General features: G+C 39.5%; 1 protein-coding gene and 1 pseudogene across 3 annotated transcripts in view; one reads left to right on the plus strand and one right to left on the minus strand.

Annotated features, from left to right (window-relative positions):
* The window catches only part of LOC105303741 (serine/threonine-protein kinase SMG1), a 73955-nt gene that overhangs the window by 14425 nt on the left and 36494 nt on the right, over positions 1-23036 (minus strand). For all 3 annotated transcript variants that reach the window (XM_023521753.1, XM_023521754.1, XM_023521755.1), the window contains exons 13-37: positions 22197-22466; positions 20546-20676; positions 20194-20355; positions 19625-19743; positions 19079-19166; positions 18888-18989; positions 18117-18257; positions 17372-17571; positions 16789-16985; positions 16483-16644; positions 15543-15697; positions 14310-14452; positions 13900-14101; positions 10751-10860; positions 9937-10084; positions 9400-9559; positions 8552-8672; positions 5206-5454; positions 4579-4863; positions 3315-3459; positions 3067-3205; positions 1861-2091; positions 1567-1744; positions 1007-1168; positions 249-466 (exon numbers count right to left, since the gene is read on the minus strand). In XM_023521753.1, coding sequence (XP_023377521.1) covers positions 249-466; positions 1007-1168; positions 1567-1744; positions 1861-2091; positions 3067-3205; positions 3315-3459; positions 4579-4863; positions 5206-5454; positions 8552-8672; positions 9400-9559; positions 9937-10084; positions 10751-10860; positions 13900-14101; positions 14310-14452; positions 15543-15697; positions 16483-16644; positions 16789-16985; positions 17372-17571; positions 18117-18257; positions 18888-18989; positions 19079-19166; positions 19625-19743; positions 20194-20355; positions 20546-20676; positions 22197-22466 — 4218 coding nt within the window. The remainder of the gene's footprint in view (positions 1-248; positions 467-1006; positions 1169-1566; positions 1745-1860; positions 2092-3066; positions 3206-3314; positions 3460-4578; positions 4864-5205; positions 5455-8551; positions 8673-9399; positions 9560-9936; positions 10085-10750; positions 10861-13899; positions 14102-14309; positions 14453-15542; positions 15698-16482; positions 16645-16788; positions 16986-17371; positions 17572-18116; positions 18258-18887; positions 18990-19078; positions 19167-19624; positions 19744-20193; positions 20356-20545; positions 20677-22196; positions 22467-23036) is intronic.
* On the plus strand, positions 7569-7687 carry LOC111730450 (annotated as a pseudogene).

Below are 23036 nucleotides of genomic sequence, written 5' to 3' on the forward strand. Positions count from 1 at the left end.
CACACAGCACGGCTCTGCACACACCGGGACTGCAAGTTAAATGTGTCTTCTGTTCACCAGTGAACCTTAATTAGCGAGCCTGCCTATCAACACAAATTCGCAAAACCAATTTTGATTCTTCTAAAAGCTTTGTTCTTCAAATATAAACCATGGCAGTTTTTTAATGGGTTTTGTTTATAAGGTTTGGAGGGGGAGGGGAGGTTATAATTAATAATTGTATTAAAACATGTGATTGGGGTTTTTTGTACCTGTAACACCATAGTCGGATTTGCAGAAGACAGCTTATCTACAATTTTGCTGTAGCAATCCTGCATCATGGCCTGGTCTTCATTTAATCCGCTTTTAGGTTCATCCTTATTGCTATCCTGAGAAGCAGGAGGACTTCCTCCCTCACACTCAGAAACCAGCAATTCTTCTCCTTGAATATTGCCAAGTAAAGTTGGAATTGCAGAGGAAAACTTATTTCCTATGAGGAAACGGGAGAAGAAGGTGTACTCTGGAGGTTTTCCCCATGTGCACATATCGAATGAGGGAAAACATCGATCATCAACAACTCCAGAGCACTCATTTAAAACTCATTGGTGTTCTGTGCACTAAGTCTGCCTTTCTACAAATTGAGCTTTTATATTTATTAATATTCTAAGCTAACAGAAGATACATGGGGGGAAAGTAACAAATAAGTCTCAACAAATAAAGTGTTCTCCCAGCCAGAGTCCAGAACTTGGTTCTAATCCTTCTCCACCAGTCATCTGGCTCAGTGAACATGAGAGTCAGGTTCTCCATGCGTTGGCGTGTTACTGTGACGCTGAAGACAATGTGTAAAGCACATGTCCTAGTGTCAGAAAGTAGTTACTCCTTCAACAAATGGCTATTATAGCATTAAAAAAAAAAAAAACAACTATAAACTCTATCGACTCCAGAGCATAAAGCTCAAAATAACTGACCTATAGCAAACATCATTTGCAAAATAATTTATATAGAGTAGCAGTATCTTAATAGTCCATACCTGAGGCCTGCGATTCACTGCTAAGCGATATGGTACCCACTATTGCCGGGTACAGGATGAGGTGTGGGGAATCCTGGGCCACCCGGCAGAGGAGGTTGCAGATGCTTTGGCGCACATACACTTCAGGGTGATTTAAGCGTGAGAAAAGCTGTGGAATAATTCCTTCGGGATAAGACGACAGAAACATAAAGTTACTAAAAATGGTTAACATAGTAGATGCAAATGAATAAAACCTGGTGTACGCCAGCATCACTTATGAGGGCTGCAAATTTCTCCGATAACAAAGAACCATACCCAATAATTCTTGAATTATAAGTCTGGTTAGCTACAGAGCTATAATCAAAACCCAGAGCAGTTAAAAAATGTTCTAGAGAAATGTGTTTTCTGTGAATGCTAGTAAAAGAAGGCAGACATAGACGATTTTTACAGAGGGTCTATGAACTTTTTCTCAACTACTCTAACACGTTCAAATCATAAATATAAAGGAACTACTACTTTTTTACTGTCTCAGATATCCTACCCAAAAACAATTTTTTCTGACCCATCCTTTAGATCCTCACCTCTCCACGGAGCAGTGGGTGTCGTTTCCAGGCCATGTTCCAGATACTGCCTGAGCTCGCCGGCATGTTTCACGAGCAGCCTGAGCAACCGCAGCGTGGCCATCACGATCACGTCATCGGTGCTCTGCTCTGCTCTATGACTTAAATGCAGCCTTGGGTCATCTTCGTCTAAAGGAATCTGGGGTGAAGGACGAAAGGAAGAAAAAAGAAAACACTTCAGAGTAAGCACCGCTTTCATGTATTGGGAAATCGTTTCAAACGAACTTGGCTGAAACAGAACACCGAGCTGCCGACCTGACCAGCGTTGAGCTTGAGGAAAGTAAAGTATGCGCTGCAGGACAGTTTGTACAGGCTGAAGATCCGATCTACCACTTTCCTCCACACCTTGATAACGCCCTCTGTCGCGCTTTCGTCAAGTTCTGACAGCCACGGGCAGCTTGACAGTAACTGACGCCAGATAACATCGACCATGTCATCTTCCTCATTATCTTCGCTTTCTGTTATCTGAAGTGTTATATCTTCATCCTGAGGAAAAATTGGGCAAAAAATGCTATTTTAAACACAAACTGAAAAGGGAGGAAGGGACTCGATTTTCCTGTCATATGAAAACGCTTTTCTCATTTATGAAAGACAAAATTACTCTACATTTAGTGTATACATACTAAATCAATATCAATATGCTTCTCTTTACACTTATACATGTAGCTAATAAAGAAAGATATAAGCATTTAGCAAAGATCGAAGACTGATTTTTGCATATCGGATGTTCTAAGACACAATATGATATTCTGCCTGCAGAAAACCACACAATCTGTTGAAAAGTCAGAGGCTGAACGTATACAGAATAGTCACAACAGACCTTACTCTCTGTCCAGTACTGTACACACACATAGCCCCAGCTCTGCCAGACAAGAATACATGCTGATGTCCAGAGCAAGAGCTGAGTCCATATGGTTTAGCTCAGCAAATAAAAGCTAAACTTTTAAAGTCTACAACCAAACACTTAATAGTCGTGCATTCTGTAATTGACAGAACTTTGAGAGGGGAGGGAGTAAATCTTACGGATCATGTAGTCCATTGGTTTTCAACTCTGGCCGTATATGCGAATCACCCAGTATGCTTAAATGCGCACGTGCGCCCGCACACTCACATTCCACCCAGGGTGTCTAGGGCACTCGGTGGCACTCAGGCACTAGCATATTTTACAAGTACCCGACCCAGTGTTAAGAACCTAATTTCTGATCAGAAGAGCACTTATAAATCTACTTTACATAAAAAGAACACCACCTCTTTTAAAAGGACCCTAAGGAAATGACTTGATTTCTCAAGAAATTATATTCTTCTTCGAAATTATTATTACCTGTCATCTTAAAAACCAGTTCTTTTCTGAAACAAAACAATATTTAATCCAGTACATGTGACCAACTTCCTCAAAATTAATAAGTCAGAGTAGTGAGCTTGACACTCTTTCCCCCAAAAACTGTGTCATGTTTTCCTTGCCTGAATCCCCGCTGGCCGACACACAGCCTGACCAAGAATACCAAATATTCTCTCCTTTTCTTCTTCAGTTATAGTGTCTGGAAGCAGATTTTGAACTTCAGATTTTTCTCTAGGCAGCAGACGAACACCTTCTCCCTGACTATAAAAATAAACACGTCATCAGTATTTCAGCTACCAAAACATCACCATGTCAGCAGACACTTTATTTTGCAACGCATTAAATAAGTTACACATTTCAACACACATACCTGGCATTGTCAACCACCTTTCTGCCCCACCTATAAGCCCAACTGGCCAAGGCTGCCCACGATTTGGCTACTTCAGGTGCCTGTACTGAAGACAGGTGATACAACTGTCCCAAAATGAAATCAGGTTCTCCAACTCCAATATGTACTGTCGTAATGAGGGGAGGGAAAAAACAATGAAAGAACTCAGCAATGTTACACTCAAAATTTCTAATGGCATTCCCGTGAACAGTTTAGAATTTTACTACCTACGAACAATAAGTTCTATCTATCGCACAGTACATAATCTGATGAAGTATTCATTTGTATTATGCTCTTCTATTACATTGAGATGAATCACTCAGTTTCTCAGGTAAGCTGAAATTATCACCCTGTAAAACACGTCTATGTCCTACATGACACTGAACTTTAAAAAGTTCAGGTGTCAGACATGTTGTAGAATGTCTTGCATAATGGATTTGAATGGCTACTTTCTAATGATTAGATTCGGTTTCAACACTTCGGCAAAATTAAAATATTGGTGATGAATACAAGATCTCATTCAATCAGAGATTCATGAGGCAAATAACTTTATTCCCAGTTTAAAAGTGAAGAAATCGCCGGCTCTAGTGCCATTTGCCAATATGATGATTTATAAATATCACCAGACAGTATCAAGATCCTATAATGCATACGTCAGAATTCTAAGACCAACATTAAGTAAATTAAAATCCTACGTTTCACAATGACAAATGAAGGTCCACTCTCACATTTCAGCAAAGTGATTAACGAGCTCCCAATCTGTGAGAGCTGGACGGGGGCTGGACTGACTGCATTAACCGCCTATTTATCGGGGGCACTGCTGTTACCAGCACTAGTTGTCAGGATGTACGTGACGCTTTCTGTAACGTCTGTTCTCTACCAATCAAGGGGACCAGGGCTACTCGTTTATACCTTTGTTGCTCCTTTAGTGCAAGATGGAAATTTTAGATATCTGGGGCAGGACCTTATTGCCAGCAAACACAGTTAAGTCCATAAAAGCACCGTGAATCAGGAAGGTGGGAAGTACGGCCTGGCGGGGCAGAGTTCAGTGACTTCCACAGTGGCATCAATACGGATATGAATGCAGTGTGTATCAGTAACTTCCAGGCAATATAACATACTACGTCTCCACAGAGATACTTTTTATGGCCAATTATAGCCAGCAAAACATTGTAAAGTTTACCATAGGGGGCAAAATAACTTCTAAAATTAATATTTTTAAGCTAGTAAGAGAAAGAAATCCTACCTGTAGACTCACTCTCGATCCGAGGATACTCCTCCTCCATCGTATTAACAGACGGCAGTTCTATCAGAGTGAGTATGTTTTTAGACAAAGTAGAAAGGCCCGTGAGGTTCTGCTGCTGCTGAGCTCTGTAGACCTGCTTCAGCTGCCCTGAAATTTCTTTCCATTCTGCCTGGATCCACTTAGCCAGGGTCAGAATCGACTTGGCAACTGCATATTCGGCTTTGGCAGACTTGCAGAAAGATATGGCACAGGAACTCAACATTTCCATCGCGTGTGTTGACTGGCCTACAGAAAACAACAACAACAAAACAGCCTTAGAAGCCTTCAGAGCAAACGATGGACATTATTTCAAAGTAAAATAATGAATGTTTAAGAACATGTAAATTCAATGACAACTGATGATCTCTTGAAACATTTCTTTGACACACAATAACAAAATTACTTCTTTTAAAAGAACTAAATTGTAGAGGTAAGTCAATTATACATAAATTCTTATTTGGGACTCAAATGTTCTGCAATGGCTGAAAAAAAAATCACCATTTCTATTACTGCTTTGCATCATACACAGTAACATTTCAACACGATTTTTATTATAGTCGTGTATTCACCATAATTTATTTTACTAACCTGCTGTATGTAACAATTTGGTTTTTTCGATGTCAAGTTCAGGCCCCCATTTTTCATCCACTTGACCTTGAGTTGACAGTTTTTTAAAATGCTGGACTAAATCCTGTGCGGTGGTGGTCTTTCCCAGCTGAACCTCACTACACTGGGCCAGCAGTCTTGTTGCAAGTGACACGTTGCCCCGTTTTCTAGCAAATTTTGCTGCTGTTAGACCTAATTCCATGAGATGGCTTCTAATTGGAACTGTTTGTTCTGGAAAGAAAAAGAATTTTATTAGTCCCTGACCGATCTAATCCCAGGTTGCACAGAAACACGACCAAAAAAATCCTTCTCCAACTACTCCCTTCCCCACCACCTCTCTAAACACAGGTCTCATTTTTCCCCCATCTCTAAATCCCTAGCAGTTAGAATAGTGCTTGGGCTACAATAAATAACAAATGTTTGTTGAAGTAAACACATACAACGAAGCAGACAAAAGTGAAAATTATTTACTGTAAGAAATTAACTTTTTAATTCTGAATCTTTTAAGTAAAGATCCTAAGCCGAAGGGTGGAATGAGGGTCAGGCCAGACCACCCGCCTCCCATTTAAGCACTCTCTACGCTCTTCCACGCGTGCTCTCCTGGTTTACTCCCATCTTTCTGAAGAAGCCTTCTCAGTCTCCTCTCCACCACCCATCCCTTAAAACCGGTGTGCCTCGGGTCAGCCCCGGCTCTCTACTCTTCTTGATCTGCATACTCTCCCTGGATAATATCTGCTTCCATCACAGTGCAAATGCTGATGACTCCTGAATCTTTTATTTCTGACCTAGACCTGACATCGAGTCCCATCTGCTTACCAGTCACCTACACTCAAGGATTTCAAAGGCACTTTAACCTGTGTCAAGTGGACTCCATTTTCCACCACCCTCCAAACCTTTTACTTCTTCTACTTTCCCTTTCTCAAGGAAAGGCACGTGACCAACCTGGCTTCCTGAGCAGGTGCCTGGCAGTCATGTTAGTCTTTACTTTCAACCCTCATATCATATCTGCTTTCTTTCTGTCCCTACTGTCACTACATCTGTTGTCTTTAGCAGGGACGTCAGGTTAAGTGGTCCCGTCGTCCCCAGTCTAATCCTCTTCTAATCCATTCTCTGAGCTGAGACTGAAACGCTCTAACACAAAAGTAAATCTGAACCCTTAACTTGTGTGCGATGACTTCCCGCCACGCTTCTGATAGAGCGCAAACTGCTGAGTGTGGCTTGTGAGGCACTGATGCCTCGCATTCCACTCCAGTCTCAACCTCATCCAGCCACACCTGTTCCCACTCTCCCTTAGGCAGACTGTCATCTAAGAATCTGCCGTCCTTGCTGCTGGCCTTCACGTATTTTTTTTCCTAACTAAATTAGTCGTCTTTCTCAACTCTACCTCCCTCAGGTCTCAGCTTAAATGGTACTTCCTGCCCAATTCCTTCTCGAGTCCCAGGATTAAACGGGGTCCCTGGTGTGTGTTTTTCAGCCCCACGCCTGTGGACTTCCATTCAGCGCACCATAGTGCTGTTCTCTGTTTGATGTCAGTTCTTCCTGCTAGACTCTAGAACCCCTTTGGTCCTGGCAATGCGGACAACAGGCTTGTCTTGCTCACCATTGCATCTCAACTTCAGGCACAATATCTAGCACAAAGCACACACTTGATAAACAGTTGCTGAATAAAGAAAAAAACATGAGGAAGAGTGGGGTTCTGAGTTCTGCCTCCAAATATAACCATTGGTTCACTGACTGTTTCCTCCCAATTATAAAACTTGTTCTATAAGGGACGGACAAGAAGGGAGATATTGGCAGTCCTCTTATATGCCATGCTCTGTGCAAGGGCTTTTATATACCTTGTCTCAACTCCCATAATCCTTAAAGGAATCGAATGAGTGGGGCAATCCCCACAACCAAAAGGAAAAGTGACTCAGAAGTTTAATGATTTGCCTCAAAGTCTCTCAATTGGCAAATGTTGGGCTAATGATCCAAACCCAGGTCTATATGGCACTAAGGGTACAGGTGAGTCAGTTATTACCCTGTGGCGCAAGCCCATATCCCGGCATTAGCTTAGCTGCAATTTATCACTCAAATTTATTCAGTAACCCTGGTTTCCATGTTTCAACTAAAATTCTACAAAATTCTGGCAACTTTTCCATTTTAAAGCAATAGAAGTAAATTGCTAGCATCTCTTTAACATGACAGACATTTCTTTCTTAAAAATGAGACATATATTTATACAAATACTAATTTTCTATTTATTTTAAGTGCTTAAAACTTAACATTCAGAGTTTATTATATCTGACAAAGAATTTGATTCCAGAACACATAAACAAGACTTATGACTTTGTTAAAAATGTGCCAACTATGGCCATGCTACCCTGAACAAGCCAGATCCCATCTGATCTCAGAAGCTAAGCAGGGTCGGGCCTGGTAAGTACTTAGATGGAAGGCCACCTTGGAAGACCAGGTGCTATAGGCACAAAAAATAAAAAACTAAGGGATCGTAAGCTGACAAGGTCCTTGCAACCTGTGAGGTCAACCAAGGGTTACTTCACCTAAAAAAAAAAAAAAGGTGCCAAGATTTGAACACTTTATGAAACAAGATATAGGATGGCCACTATGCAAATGAAGATAGTCAATACCACTCAATCACGAAAATGTAAATAAAACCACAATGAGATAATTCTAAACTCACTCCAGAGACCAAAGTTAAAGACCTGACAATACTCGGGATGTAGACGCCAGAAGGAATGTAAAATGTACAACCACTTTATAAGAAACTCCCAAACTATTTTGAAAGTTAAACCAGAGGAGGACCCAACAACTCCACGCACAGGCACTTACAAGAGAAACACATGCCGACCCTAGACTTGTACGGGAACTTCACAGCAGCATTATACACCACAGGCAAATTTGAAAACAACTCAAATATCCATCAGAGTCAACAGATAAACAAATTGTGGCACAGATGTACAATGGATACTATTTAAAAACTGGAAGGACCACACAATACATGCACCCCCAGGTGACCCTTAAAATGCTAAGCAAGAGGAGCCAGACACAAGAAAACATACTTTACGATGATTACATTTATATAAACCTTTAGTAAAGACAAGACTAATCTGTAGTGACAGAAAGCAAATCAGTGGTCGCCTGGGATGGCCAGAAGAGAGAGACAACTCTGAAAGACATAAGGAAACCTTTTGGGGTAAATAAATGTTCTATATTTTTATTTTACTGGTAGCAAAGAAAGGTAAAGACATGTCAGAACTCATGGAACTGTATACTTAAAACGTGTAAATTATATTTTAATAAAGCTATTTTTTTAAAAAAGCATAGTTACCTTTTATTTTCTCCAATAACTGACTCTGGTACATGGTATATCTTAATGCCTGCATCCACGGCCTCACATCGTGCTGTTTACATGAACGCAAAGCTTCACTGAAGAGCGGAATGAGACAGTCCTGCCAAAGAAAAACCAAAACTCTTTCACGTCATCAGCCTCCTTACACGTTTGTGAACTGAGTTAAGTTGCATCGCCATATGATGGCTACTTTGGCTCTGTTCCAGGTTTATCTATTAAATGCTCCTCTTTCTGCAATGTATCTTCTTATTTTAAGTGGAATAGACAACCTAAGAGAAAACCTGTTTTGCCCCTCTTCAAAACTGCTTTTCAGAATATAAGTCAAATTTGTTGATATACTTATCAATAAAGTAGGCACATTAAAAAAATAAGAATATTTCCTATATAAAGCAGAAGCTAAATTACAATAAAATAAACTATTGCTCTTAAACAGATTCTCAAAGATTTTAATTCTCTTGGGAAGGACCCATCTTGGTTAAACTGTACTCTGTATGGGAAGGGGAAGCAGTGTCTTTGTCAAATCTAAAATATAATCTGCCCAAGAGAAATATATTTACATATATTCCTCTTCCAAAAAAAAAGGAAGAGAAAGAAAAAACAATTAAGCAATTAGCGCCCTTGAGATTATATATTTTAGATTCTTCCATCTGCCTTCCACACTTCTCAAAGGAAAATCTGCCTGAAAATGGCATTTTAGATTTCTGGATTTATTAGATTATCCAACAAAAGCTACAAATGCTCTTTTAAAAACTTGAAAATTAGTCTTTGTTCTACACTAGCGCCTGTTAATGTTAAGAATGTCCTGGTAAACACACACATACACATACCTCGGTAGAAAGTCTGTTAGAAACGGTGTTCTCCAGCGCAGAGGAGCAGTACAGCTGTAAGGTGCTCAGCACTGGCAGAGACTGGGAAACTGTCAAAGTGGAAAGTCTCAGCGGTCCAATAGCTATGCGGGATGTCTGCTTCAAGTACTTCACCACATTTCTGAAACAAATACTTATTATTATTCAATAAACAAGATTTCTTAGCTTGTAGCCACTGAAGGGATAGAGGAGTTGGATAAGATGCTTCCATACTGGTCCTCAAAGCAGGGGATGGACAGGGAGCAGCCTGCCTTTTAGTAAAAGGATACAAGCAAATCAGGACATTTGCTTTGGGGATATTTACAATTTTACGTAGTTTCAACCTCAGTATATGTTGGCAAGTGGCATTCACACATCGTACGACTTCTGCAACCAAGACGAAGCTGTCGTGACTAGCACTGCGATGCTCTGGTAACTGCCTCGCCCCATCCCCAAGGACAAACCTGCCCAAGGTCCACATAACATCATGCACATTCACCTCCTCAGCATCCTACTTACTCAGTCACAGACTGCCACTTCTGATCTTGCTCTATGTGGTTCAGGGCAGTTGCCAAACAAACAGAACTTCTCAACAACTGCACTTCAATGGATTTCTGAAGTTCCCTTGGGTCGGGACTTAACATGTTAGGAAGCAGTTTTTTCATATCTACAGAAGTTAAATGGATTCCATTAAGTGAATCTACTTTTAATGTACAAGTGATAAGATATCTGACAGTGTTAAAAAACCACCAACAAAGAATATCTCCTTTCACAATAGGTTCAGCCAGCTGAACACTGTGATGAAGTATTCCTGATGCCTACATAAAAATTACACTCGACGTAAAATTATACCTCGGAACCCCCAAATCAGTTAATTTCGAAGGTTCAAAAAACAGTTAAGTCACTTACTATTTACAGGGGCTAATCTAGACTTACTTTGGCACATCTTGCTAAATCCAGCAAATCAGTGCTGACACAGATTACTCACAATACTAACTTTAGTATAACATTTTACAAAATGTTTCAATTGTGATAAATTAATGAACTACATCAAGATGTCATGCACAAAAAATATTTAAACACTACTTGTACTTTTTCAAGCAAAATAGCTAGATAAGTCTAAGTATTACTACAGCCTTTTTTAGTTTGCTGAATTTTAATTAAACTGTTTTTCATTTGCCAACAGTCTTAAATGTGTTGCTTCACATAGGACTCGGCCCCAAAATAAACATACGATAACTTCCAAATTTCCAGTAAAATATACTAAGGCAAAACATTTTGAGCAACTTATCCATAAAAGTATTTTAAATTTTTAAATTATTATCTCAAATACCTATTTTTTCTTTTGATCCTCCAGCAAGTAGATTGATATTTTCTCCTGGTAACAATTCTAACTGCTCAGTACATTCGACGAATTCTCCAGACTCAAAACTGCTTAGTGATCTGTAATTAAAATATCATTAGCTTGTATTACACCCCATCCAGCCTGCAGAACCATTCAAAAAGATAGAGCAAATTCTAGGGAAAGACAGCATGGCTACACAGCATTTTTCTGGTGAAGTTCCTTCCACGTAGACCACCGTTTCATTTTTATTTTGCAGATGTGACTACCACCTTAATGAGCACTAAGACTGGAGTGGCAAACCTGAAAGCAACAGCTATCGGCATTCAGTTAGGCATGCTCACCCCGTCCGCCCCGTGTCTCCTTCCCTTCTGCAGTCTGTTATCTTTGGGGCACCTCCCATAAAGTGACAGCGGGCTTCCGCAGGCTGACGTCAACATCCAGTTCTCCCCAAGCCACTACTAAGCTCCCTACACGGCCTCCCATCACCTAAAGCACGAGGTCTCCTCTGTTATCTCGATCTTATGTCCTGGTCCTGCTTTCATTGCTGATCTCCCTCTTCCTTCTCTACCTTGTCCACCATGTTTCATGGAACCTGTTTCTCTTCTTTCAAAGAATTCTTCCTTTCCGCTTCCTCGCCTTTTCTGAAAATGGTGACACCTATGAGACTCCTTCCTCTGGTCTTGCAGCATCAATGCCAGGATGAGAGACCTCATCGTCCCAGCTCCCCGACTGCTGCTTTGATCCTTCACCGTGTTCCCTTCCCCATCACAGTTGCTCTCTCATCAGACGACTTACCAGTTTGTCAGTTTTTTCCATTAATCTCTCATTTTTTCCTGTCGCCCTCACTTTGTCGCCTCCCTTACATCTGTGTCTGAATCCAGCACCAGAAATGGACATCACCTGACTGTACCATCACTTGACTGCCCCAAGCCTGGATCAATGCAACCACTGGCAGCGCAGGTGAGCTGTAATTACTGGGCACCGATGAACTGTGGAGGCTGGGAGACCCACCCACTTACCCCCTCTGCCACTACAAGGCCTAAGTCTCCTCCAGTGGCAGGTCCCCTCTGCGCCCACTGTGCTCTACATGCCCGCATACTTTTAGCTACTGCCTGCCTCCTCAGGCCAACCCACCACCCACTCCCAAGACGGTCTAAATGGAACTTCGACTGCTTTCCTTGAGGCACAGAAAAGGTGGGATCCAGTTAATCCTGCGATCAATGGTCTCCATCCCAGTTCTATAACTTCTGTGTTCTATTAGCTCCTCCCGCCCCCCGCGGGGGTCTAAAAGAACACTTAATCTCACCAATATTTAAAATAAAAACACAATATTCTCCTCCAGCCACAGCTTCCTCTCCTTGACTCCAAGAAAAACTCACTACCCAATGAACCCAACTACAGTTTTTCACTTTCCAGTTTCTCCTCCACTAATCGGTGGTCGGGCTGAGCTTCTCCTCCTCCTCTTCGGAGCCCTTCCTGGGAGCGTCTCCGGAGCCCCCTGGCTCTCCAACATTTCCAGCACTTCCTTCCTCAGGGTCCTTGTGTTTTCTTCAATGGCTCCTGCTCCCATCCCTCAACAGATGCTCAAAAGGATTCTGACCTTGGCCCTCCTTCCTTTTCACTCACTCTTCTCCAGAGCCTTATCTGTGATTTGGCGCCTTACGAAGGCTCCGGAGAATGGAGCGTGAAAAGAAAGCAGGCCTTTAATTATCGCCTATATTCTAATGATTCCCAAATCTCTAACTTCGACTTTTCTCTTTAGCTCCAAATCCAATTCTTAACTGCATACTAAAGAATCTTATCTGCATGTTCCGTATGCACCTTAAACGTGACTCATTGTTCTGAGTGGTCCTACTTCAATTTATAGCATGTTTTCTCCTCCCTCTACCTTTGCCCACACATCAATGGTCTGTATGCTTCCGCTTCCGCCCCCGCCCCCGCCCTCCACACTTCCAGTCTCTTCATGACACAGCAGAGTGGACCACTAAGACGATCAAATGCCACAGACGTTCTTTCTATCCCATGAGGAGTCAAAGTCCTTTTCACACTTCACTTGTTTTATTACTTTTTATTTGTTTTTACTAATCTTTCTTAAATGTATGTGTAGCTCACATATATTTCAATGTTTACTACTAGAACTGTTTGGGGTCTTTATTGAGAAGTTTGGTGATGTCTTTGTAACCAGAAATATGACACAGGAACTTAACTCTTGTTAATATCAATTAGACTATGGTAAAATTGGTTTTGTTATACGCTATGCTGAAAAGTCTGTTTCTAAATACGCTAACTGGGCGCTCACTGTATTCAAATCTAATCTAGAAACAAAGCCATCAAATGTGAACCTTTCTAAATAAAGCAGTGACAAACTTCTCTTTACAGAAGCCCCCCTTATCTGCAGTTTTAGTTACCCATGGTAAACAGCAGTCAGAAAATGTTTTATGAAAAGTTCCAGAAAGAACCCATAAGTTTTAACTGTGCACTGTTCTGAACAGCATGATGAAACCTCACGTCGTCCTGCTCAGGGTGAGGATCACCCTTTTGTCCAGTGCATCTTCACCGTACATGCTACCTGCACGTCAGTCGCTTAGCCGTCTCAGTTACCAACCGGTTTTCATATTGGTTATGAGAGAGACAGGGAGACACAGCGAGAGAGACATCACATTCACGTAACTGTCACAATGGTTCGTTTGCTCTATTTGATGTATTGTTATCTCCTCCTGTGCCTACCTTACTTTTATCACAGCAGCGTATGTATAGGAGAAAAAAGCATAGTATGTACAAGGTTTGGTCCCACCCAGTTTCGGGCACCCACTGGGGGTCTTGGAAAGTATCCCCCGTGGATAAGGGGGGATGACTGCGTCTTCATTTTGATTTTAGAACAGGCTCTGAGAATCAATGCCATGACTGTCTCAACAGTTATGAGCATGTTTTCCCACAGCATGAATACTCTCCACTCATCTCACGTTGGTTTCACTGTAGTCATTTTTAGAATGTAGTATTATTAGAATTACGACCATCTTGCAATACTAGATATGACCAATTTTAATATTTTTTGGCCATAAAAGAAGCCTTTAGAAGTTACTGAAAATTTGTTTAACAGGGTTAAGTGTAACTTGTAACTGAAAACACGGCCTTACTTTATGTAGTTGAAATCGGCTTTGAGGTTGAGGGAAGTGCTGCTCGTACTCTTCTTCAGGTCGTGGATGGCATTCTGCCATTCCTGCACAGCGGCCCAGTCGGCAATCGATATGTAGCACTCGCATGCCTTGTTTCCCAAATAATTTATAACCTCAGGGGAAGAGTCAGGTGTTTTGGACAGCACTGTTTTTCTGGAGTCACCTGAGTGAAAATATTATAGGAGGCGGGGGAGTGAGTAGAGGGGAAGAGAGAGCGAGAGAGAGAGAGAGAGCGCGCGCGCGCGAGCGAGCGAGCAAGAGCCATAGCAGTTAAAAAAATTTCAAAGAACACAGAAACCTAAAAATACTATGTAAGATCATTAGTACAAACGATTTAATAACAACTTTTTATTTAAATGCTGAATGCTCACCGTTCAGAGCATGTTTGGGGCTGGCGCTGTTTCGCCCAGCATTGGCCAACGTGAGAACAGACTTGTCGAAGCCAGAGATGCAGCAATCGACGCCTGTCATGGCACACAGATGCTCCTGGTACTCCACAGAGGCCTTTTCAAACCTTCAATGCAAATTGAGACAGTCTTATTTTTAAGTTATCCACATATTTCATTTAAAAAAATAGAAAAAATGAATTAATAAACTGAGCTAGACAATGAGTTAATTATTTTGCACGGAGTTGGGGGTGCACAAAACTAGATCTCTTCCTTACAACGAATGAAAATAAATTAGGTTATTAAATGCTAAAACAAGACAGTATAAAATAACTCACAGAAAACACTGGGGTAAGTTTTTGATCTCAATGTGTGCAAAGGCTAAGTAGAAGAATAAATACAAGACAAGAACCTGCAAAGTAATAGCTCTAATGGGATAATAATTTGAAACTTCTGGGTATCAAAAAAGCTCCATCAACTATAAAAACAAATTACAAATCAAGAAATTAGATAGCATCAACAATCTTGGTGTATATTAAAGTCTCACAGATCAATAAAGGAAAAAACGAGACCATGAACACTTAATCTGTGTTTTCAAAAATCGCAAATGGTCAGTGTAAACATATTAAGAAAGTTCTACTATTAATTCTTAATAACGCAGTATAAAATAAAATGCTTTCACGAATGACGATGGCAGGGTTGTTTCTCAGTGACCCTCAGTATTCACGAAGGTGAGGAGAAGCGATGACTCTCTTGTTGTGGATTTAAACTGAACTATCTTTTCTGTTGGGTAACTTAGCAACAGTATATATCATAAGTCTTAAGGGCTATAGCCTTTCTTCTAGTAAATCGACTTGCAGGAATGAATTCAACAAAAGTAATCACGGCTATGAGCAAAGAACTATGCACCACCATACATTAAGATCAGTAAAAAACATGAGAAACAACCTTACTGTCCAACAATGAGGGATATTAAATTCTGGTACACTCACAAATAAATACAACTGTGTCATTAAATACCATGTCGTAGAATACTTAACATGGCAAAGTATTTTTTAAAATATTGTCCAATGGAAAAAGCAAAACCACGTGACCAACTGCTGAAATTGAACAAAGCAAGCTGTTTTAACATTTAACTATAATGTTAGCCAGTAATACAAAAGATTTAAACATAAACATAAAGAAATTCTATCACCCATTATCCTCCTTCCGATTTACCTCCCTTCAGCCTGTTGGGCCACTGAGTTAATCCAGAGAAGATTTTTCCCAACAACGGATGACGACCAGACAGCAATTCCCTGTATAGCTTCAGGACAATGAAGTTCACACAGCGCTTCTACCACCATCATAATGGTTACTTCCAATTCATTTCCCTGAAAATGGCATTCGGAAAAATTAACCACAGAAATGAACATCATTCAAATTCAAATCTCTTCTAAATTTACAACTACTGATCACAATCTAACCCTATGTAAAGTCAAATGTACCTACCAATTATGTTTATGACAATGCTATTACATTAGTTAGCTCAGAATGCTGAAAATGTTAGGTGTAGTGTTGCTACAAAAGGTGACTGACAGAACCTTAACAGCATACGGCTGTTAGCCTTTACAAAGCAAAATATTACCCATTCAAACTGTGGCATCTGTAGGAGTAACACATGACATAAATACAAAACAAAAATTAAATATAAACAAACATGAATTAAAAGATAATTTCATATCTTTGAATACTGCCTATTAACATTACCTTTATTAGTAAACATTTACTATTTTTGGATTCCAGTTATTTACTGAGCCCACTTACAAGCCAGCACTTTCCCATACATTAATTATTATTATACACTTCTGCATAAGTTATACTTTCCTATACATTATACAATCATAAATTATTATAAAAATGATTTCTTCCATAGATAAATTTCCTAAAACTATCTTTAATGTTCCACCCCTTAAACATAAGTAATACATGTTCTAAGCACAAAATATGATTAGGTGACTTTAGAAGTTATTGCTTGTATAAAATACTGGATCGAAAGCTTTGAAAATGAATAAAAGTTTTAATTTCTTTTACCCATAAATTAAATCATAGCAAAGGAATTAACCCTGAGCTTTGCTGATCAACAGACTTAAAATTAACTCCAAACACACTACTTTACCTGAGATAGATTGGTCTTCATCTCTGTAAGCAAGTCAAAGCCATGTCTCACAGTCACAGCAGGCTGGCCTGCCAACAGTCCAACCCTCATGATGGAGAGTCGGATCCGAGTCAGCCAGTCTTGACAAGTTTGTCGATTGGTATGGAAAAAAGTCCTAATGACCTTTAGAATAAAGAGAAAGTAGGTTCAAATTATAGGTACAGACGTCTCGAGCAAATATACGAGTCTGTGATTTCAACTCTGCACACACTGCCAGGTTCAAGTACGAAACTGCTACAATGCAACACAGAGCCCACTGAAACCAACCTTGGGAGGTGATGTCAATGCATTGGCACATCCCTCATATGCATTATACATTAACTTCTCCAGATTTTCCAGATACTGTAGAAGAAGAACAAGCCTAAGCTGGTTGCTACTGTGGCCTTCATCATTGTCTGCTGTTGTCCACTGACTCACATCTTGATCGGGGTTTAATGTGTGAGCTGCGAGACTTCTAATGATACCTAGAAGCAAAGACAATCCCCCAAAATTTAAAAGCAATCTTAAAAAATTCTAGAAGTTCTTAGAGATAATTTCACAAATTCATTTATCAAGGAACTTCTATAAATCCATCACTTAAAAACAAAATTCTCCACATGAAAGATCTTTCATTTTAAGGGGAAAAATGTTTTCTCCACACAAATCCCCTAAGTTTTTGAACAAAAACAGACAACCACGTTGTTGCCAATAGAATTAGTCAACAAAACCTTATTCTAACAAACATATATAAAGGCCGTCTGGTAAAGCATTAAAGAAAAAAAATCACATAATCTCAAATTTTTTTTAACAAAGATAAATTTCTTAATATAAGACTTGAAAGCATGCACATCCAGTGCACAGAGCCGCTTACCTTCGATTGTCTGGAAGGTGTCCTGTGCTCTGCCCAGCGGGGTTCTCAGCTTGGAAAGGACAGTGAACTGTGCTGCCTCCCAAATCGCCCACTGCCACAGGACAGCGTCTGTCTTTAGGAGATTGCGGGGAATTGTTGATTGGTCGCGCTTGTCCAGTCTCTGGCAGCTATAGAACAATCTTTCTAACCAATTGTCCTTCCTGGGAAAAGCAGTTTCATATTTAACAGACAATGACAACTTCATTTTACTAATAGTAAAAAAACTGCAAGGAGAATGGGAGTAGGAGACTATAACTTTTCCTAGTCCCGAAAGGCAAAACCTGTGAAACTGGGAAGCACTATACCCCCACCTCGCACGGTGAGGAAGTCTTTCACAGCTAAAACAAGATGGGCTTCTGTGTGGATGGATCATTAGGGTAAATGGCTATCAGAATAAAACACTTGCTGCAACTGAGCATCTCCAGAATGTCTGCCCCCAGGCCCCTCCCCGAAGCACTGATGGCTAGGTCAGATTGTTAACTGTCAACCACATTTCACCACTCAATTTCAAAGGCCATTTTTTCTTCCTTCAGACGCTATCTTCAAAGCAATGCTTCCTACTAAACACGAAAATAGCCCATTTGAGAAGAATGTTACTTTCTACTCCGCCATCCCTGACATATCCTTTCCTCAAAAGCAGGTGTAGGGTCAAGATATTCAAGTATATCCAAGTTACTTTTCCCCAGGAAAGAGTCAAATGTCTTACCCTGTCCTATGGGAGTTTCCATATAAAATAAAACTAATAACATCAGAGAAATCTTGTGGATGGAATGTGTTACTTGGTGCTTTACTCATGTGACTTCTCAATGCTAAAGAAATTTCTTGAATTTCTGTGTGATTGTTATTGCTGCAGAAAGAAAATAAAGTCATTGTCATCAAAATGTTTTAGTTAAAAGGTTAGTACATACTATAAATGGGTCATTTCCTTACTAACTAAATCTGGAAGTAAAAAATTGAGGCTTTAAAATAGACACGACTTCGAAATCTCAGGTTCTTAAAGCTGCCAAATTAACTTAATCAAAACCAGTAAAGGATCAGAGTTTGGTTTTTCGAATAACTGAACAACGAAGAAGCACATTTTGGCTCTACATGAATTACTCTGTAGTAATTATTGTGAACTTCTCTCTTCAATCACTGAGAAGCACCATTCAAGATGTGACATTAATTCACTAACATAGGCGTCCCCAATCTCTGTTCCGTGTACCAGTATCAGTCTGTGGTCTGTTAGGAACCAGGTCGCACAGCAGGAGGTGAGCGGCAGCTGAGCCAGCAAAGCTTCATCCGTAGCCGCTCCCCAGCGCCAGCATCACCACCTCAGCTCCACCTCACATCATCGGGCATTAGATTCTCATAGGAGCCCCGGGCCCTGATGCCAAAAAGGTTGGGGACCGGTGCTCTAATAGATGTGTCTTCTCCTAAACTAATCAAGGCAGTAAAAACACGGTGGAATGCCTCTGCCCCAATACAGCCGTCATACCTCAGGACAACGTCTAAAGGAATAGACTTCAGCAGCTTCCCAAAAGCCTGTCGGATACGAGTCCCACTGTGGACTAGTTGAACACGGCAAACATCAACACACCTACGACAAAATGAAACAGATAAATCAAGTGTGGTAATATTTCCAAGTTATGAGGGCCAGGATCAAGAGACAGGCTCCGCAGTCCCTACCTCTGTAAAAGATCGTCCGGCAGGGAAGAGGACAAAGCATGCAGACTGCTGCAGGCCTGCAGACAGATATTCACATCCTCCACAAGAGCTATTAAAAATTAAAAGACAGTTACTTTCGGCTTGCCAAGAGTTCACATGCCAGTATGTCATAATCTTCTGAATCCATTCATTCCTTCGACAGTTGAGAGTCTACTGTGGAGTAGGTGCTGCCGGGAATTCTCACTGGCAGTAAGGTTTGGGAAAATGATACATTGAATAAAATCCACTCAAAGTGACGAGGCTTCACCCAAACCTTTTTCTGAGGGAAATTTTAAAAATTTATGAAACATATAAACATTCACGTAAGTTTTAAAATGTGACAATCACTTAAAACTACTTAGTTTTCATATCCTAAGAGCGAAAAAAATTAAGACAGATTATGCATTAGTCATTAAAATAGAGATTATATATCTGAGGTCATGAAAAGTACTCAAGTGACTATCTTTCTCCCATTACCAAAGGTCCCTTTTTAAGAGTTAATAAAATTAAAGAATCACAGAATCTTACTGTTGGCTAAAAGGCCTTTGCAAAATTTATGGAAAGATGGGAGAGAGAATAAAGGTGCGTATGTTTCAGACTTCTTCATTAAAACTGCCACTTCCAAAGCCCAAGTCATTAACAGCTTCCTGAAACACAAAACATACAGTTGATTGTACATTAAAAAGAAAGAAAATCAACTTTAAAAATCTACTCTTCTTACATATTAGTTTTCTTTTGGTTTTTTAAATATCTCAATCAATAAGAAACAAAAATTTAAATGATGGAAATTACTTTGTCAAAAATTGCATGCTTTTTAAGAAAATCTCCTAAACTAGAATAAATTGTAGCAAAGAATGTTTTAAAAATCTCCACAGATTCATTCTTCCATAAAACATTGCGGAGAGGGGTCATATCATTCTTTTGAGAAAAAACAAGAAATCCTACATTAGACAATAAAACCAAATCGTCAAGCGTTTCATAAAAGTGGCTGTACTTGCCTCTTCAAATAAGATAATCTTCATCATTTCTTATTCTCAAATTATGAAGCCAAATTAATAAAAGTTTTAGGAAATGTTAATATAAAACATTCTTGTTACCTTGTGTCCTGGTTAAGGTTATCCTTCTTTAGCAATATTCCCAGGAGATTTAAGATAATTGAGAAATGTTTTTTTGTAGCTGTAGTTACGGTACTAATCACGGCGCCATCGAACAAAGACGGGGACGAAGAACTAAGGCTGCTAGATATAAAGTGATCGTGCCTGGAAGACGAAGTTCGGATTGCCTTTTCAGCTTTTTTTTTTTTTTTTTTTTTAAAAAAGCCACCCCAGAGTTAAAATCAACACATATTCTTAAAAATCTGTACTTTAAAGAGCTCATCTTCCCCTTGAAAAAATAAAAAAAAACAAAAAAAAAAAATTTTTTTTTTTTCTTAAATAGTTGAAAAAGTACCTGGTACAATGAGAATACAGAGTGTAGAGCACTGCATACTGAATGGCGGGGAAGTGAACAGCCAGGTCACCGTGCACGGTCATCAGATTCCTACTCAGGAGTGCGAAGACAGTTGGAGACAGCGCCCACATCTGACGACGTACAAGAGAGAGTAAATAGTAAATGTTTGGCTCTTCTAACACATATATGAGCGTAGAGAGTTTATCTTTCTAAATAAAGTATGTCTATACATTCTATAAAATTAAAATATTCAAATTTTAAAACCCAGCACTAAACAAGAGAGTGGCAAACACTATTTCTGAAGACAAGAGAGTATCTTAGACTTTGTGGGCCACATGACACACCTGTTGCCATGTCCAATTCTTTAACTCTAATGCAGTGAGAAAACAGCCATAGACAAAAAATACGAATGAGAATGGCTGTGTCCCAGTAGAACTTTCTTTAAAAAATAAGTAATATTTGGTGATGGCTGCATTCTGTGAATAGACTATAAATCGCTGAATTGTATGTTTTAAATGAGAATTTTATGATATGTAAATTATATCTCAATAAAAGTGTTTTTCAGAGAGAGAGAGAGAGAGAAAACAAGAGAGAGGGAACAGGCAATGAGCAGGATTTGGCCCGTGGGCTGTAGTTTGCTAATCCCTGGCCTAAACAAAGCCCTTTGTACCCTCCAGGGCAGCAGATCATGCTTCCTCAATATTCCATACACTGCAAATGGCAAAGCGCCCAGTCCAATGAGAAAAGGGCTCATCCTGCCACTCTAAGCTGTTTCTGACACTCCATTCCACCTGACTGCCCACCCTTACCCTCTCCTAGTTTCCAGAGCATAAGACATAAACCTCCTCAAATCCGAAAGCCACATGAAGTCTTCAAAAATCAGACTTTAGAGTGGAAAGAAAGAAGAGTCTATGGCGGCCTTCCAATATAAGCCATAAGGAGCGGTGAGGGGGAGGACAGCCATGGAGGGACGCAAGGCAATCTGATCTAACAACATGGGAGAGAGCATACAAGTCTAAACATCAAAGTTGACTTTTCCCTCCCTTATCTCTTAGAAAACATTATCCCTTAGTTATATGCCATTACTTTTTGTTAGAAATACTATTTTTCAATCCTGCAAGATCCAATGGAAGGGAGAAATATACAAACCACAGCAATAATTATAAATCAAAAACAGGGTCCCTTCGAATTTCTTAAAGGAAGGAAATCTTTATTTATTTTTTTCCCAAAGAGAGGCTATATGAATGTTCCCAGGAAGTGGACAGTCAAAAAGTAAAACCATGCATAAGCACTAGCTTTAGTGAAGAGAAAGGAAAAGTACCAGGGAAAGAAGGGGTTGCATATTAAAAGAACTATGCAAATCTGAGCTGTGAAAATTTTCTAGAAGCATGTTAAAGTAAATATAAGAAATTCATAAAAGACATTTTCTTTAAAATAAAACAAATATTTAAAAAGCTTATCAAAGATTGTCATGAAAAGAAGGAGAGATCTAAACATAATGGCAAGAAAATATTCCTGTTAATTTTCATTATCCGGGAATGTCCTAAATATGACCATTTGTTCTACAGGGATTCTGTAGATGTACTGACGTGATTGTAATGAAATACATGAACATGCAATGAGAAGAGGGTAAAACTAAGTGAAGACTCACCCCAATTAATGAGTTTTTGGCATTTCCGATTGTAGTCAGGGCACTGAGGTCAAATATAACTACAAATTTTGCATTGTCTACATTGAATACATGATTCTTAAAAGCCTCATGTTTTATTTCAGAACAGGCATCAGGAAGTTGCAGACTATGCAGCAGGTTGTTTAGGGCACAAGTCATTTCTCCCAAAATTAATTTATAAGCAGTCTCCAAAACGGGAATATTCTTCAGGCTGAGCACTGCTTGATAAACAGCATGGGCTACAGCAACGACCTTAAAAAGAGAATTTTGGAAAGTGATAATTAAATGGAAAATAAATCTTCTATAATTATATGGAAAATAAATTACTATCTGCATAATAGTAATGTTGCAAATCAACTTAATATGGATAAACTGACTGTACAGAACACTAAAATCTTGAGTCCTAAAAAAACCAACCTACACACATCAGTAAGTCTTCATTTTTTTAAATTTTTTTTCAGTAAGCTTTTTTAAATCTGTAAAGCTTTATTACAGAGAAAGGAAACTCTAAATTAAAACTGGAGATATAAAATTTCTTAAAAGGCCATTTTTTAAAAACAGCCAGTGTCAAAACACATAAACGAACAGCAACTTATTAAGATTGGTTTTCCCACATATACTTTAGAAAGTCTGTTATGGTTTAGACATGGGGTTGACTGAGAAACTAATGATGAAATTTCATTTAGCGTACTTCTGAACAAATTTAATAAAAACAAATGATGAAAATCTGAAACGAGTATCTGGCACATCATTCATCAAAGTGTACAGTGATAATCAACAGATATCAAGTTAGAATCATTATAATCACTATATTCTAAATCA

Source organism: Pteropus vampyrus, unplaced genomic scaffold, assembly GCF_000151845.1.
Source record: "Pteropus vampyrus isolate Shadow unplaced genomic scaffold, Pvam_2.0 Scaffold314, whole genome shotgun sequence".
Classification (NCBI taxonomy): Eukaryota; Metazoa; Chordata; class Mammalia; order Chiroptera; family Pteropodidae; genus Pteropus; species Pteropus vampyrus.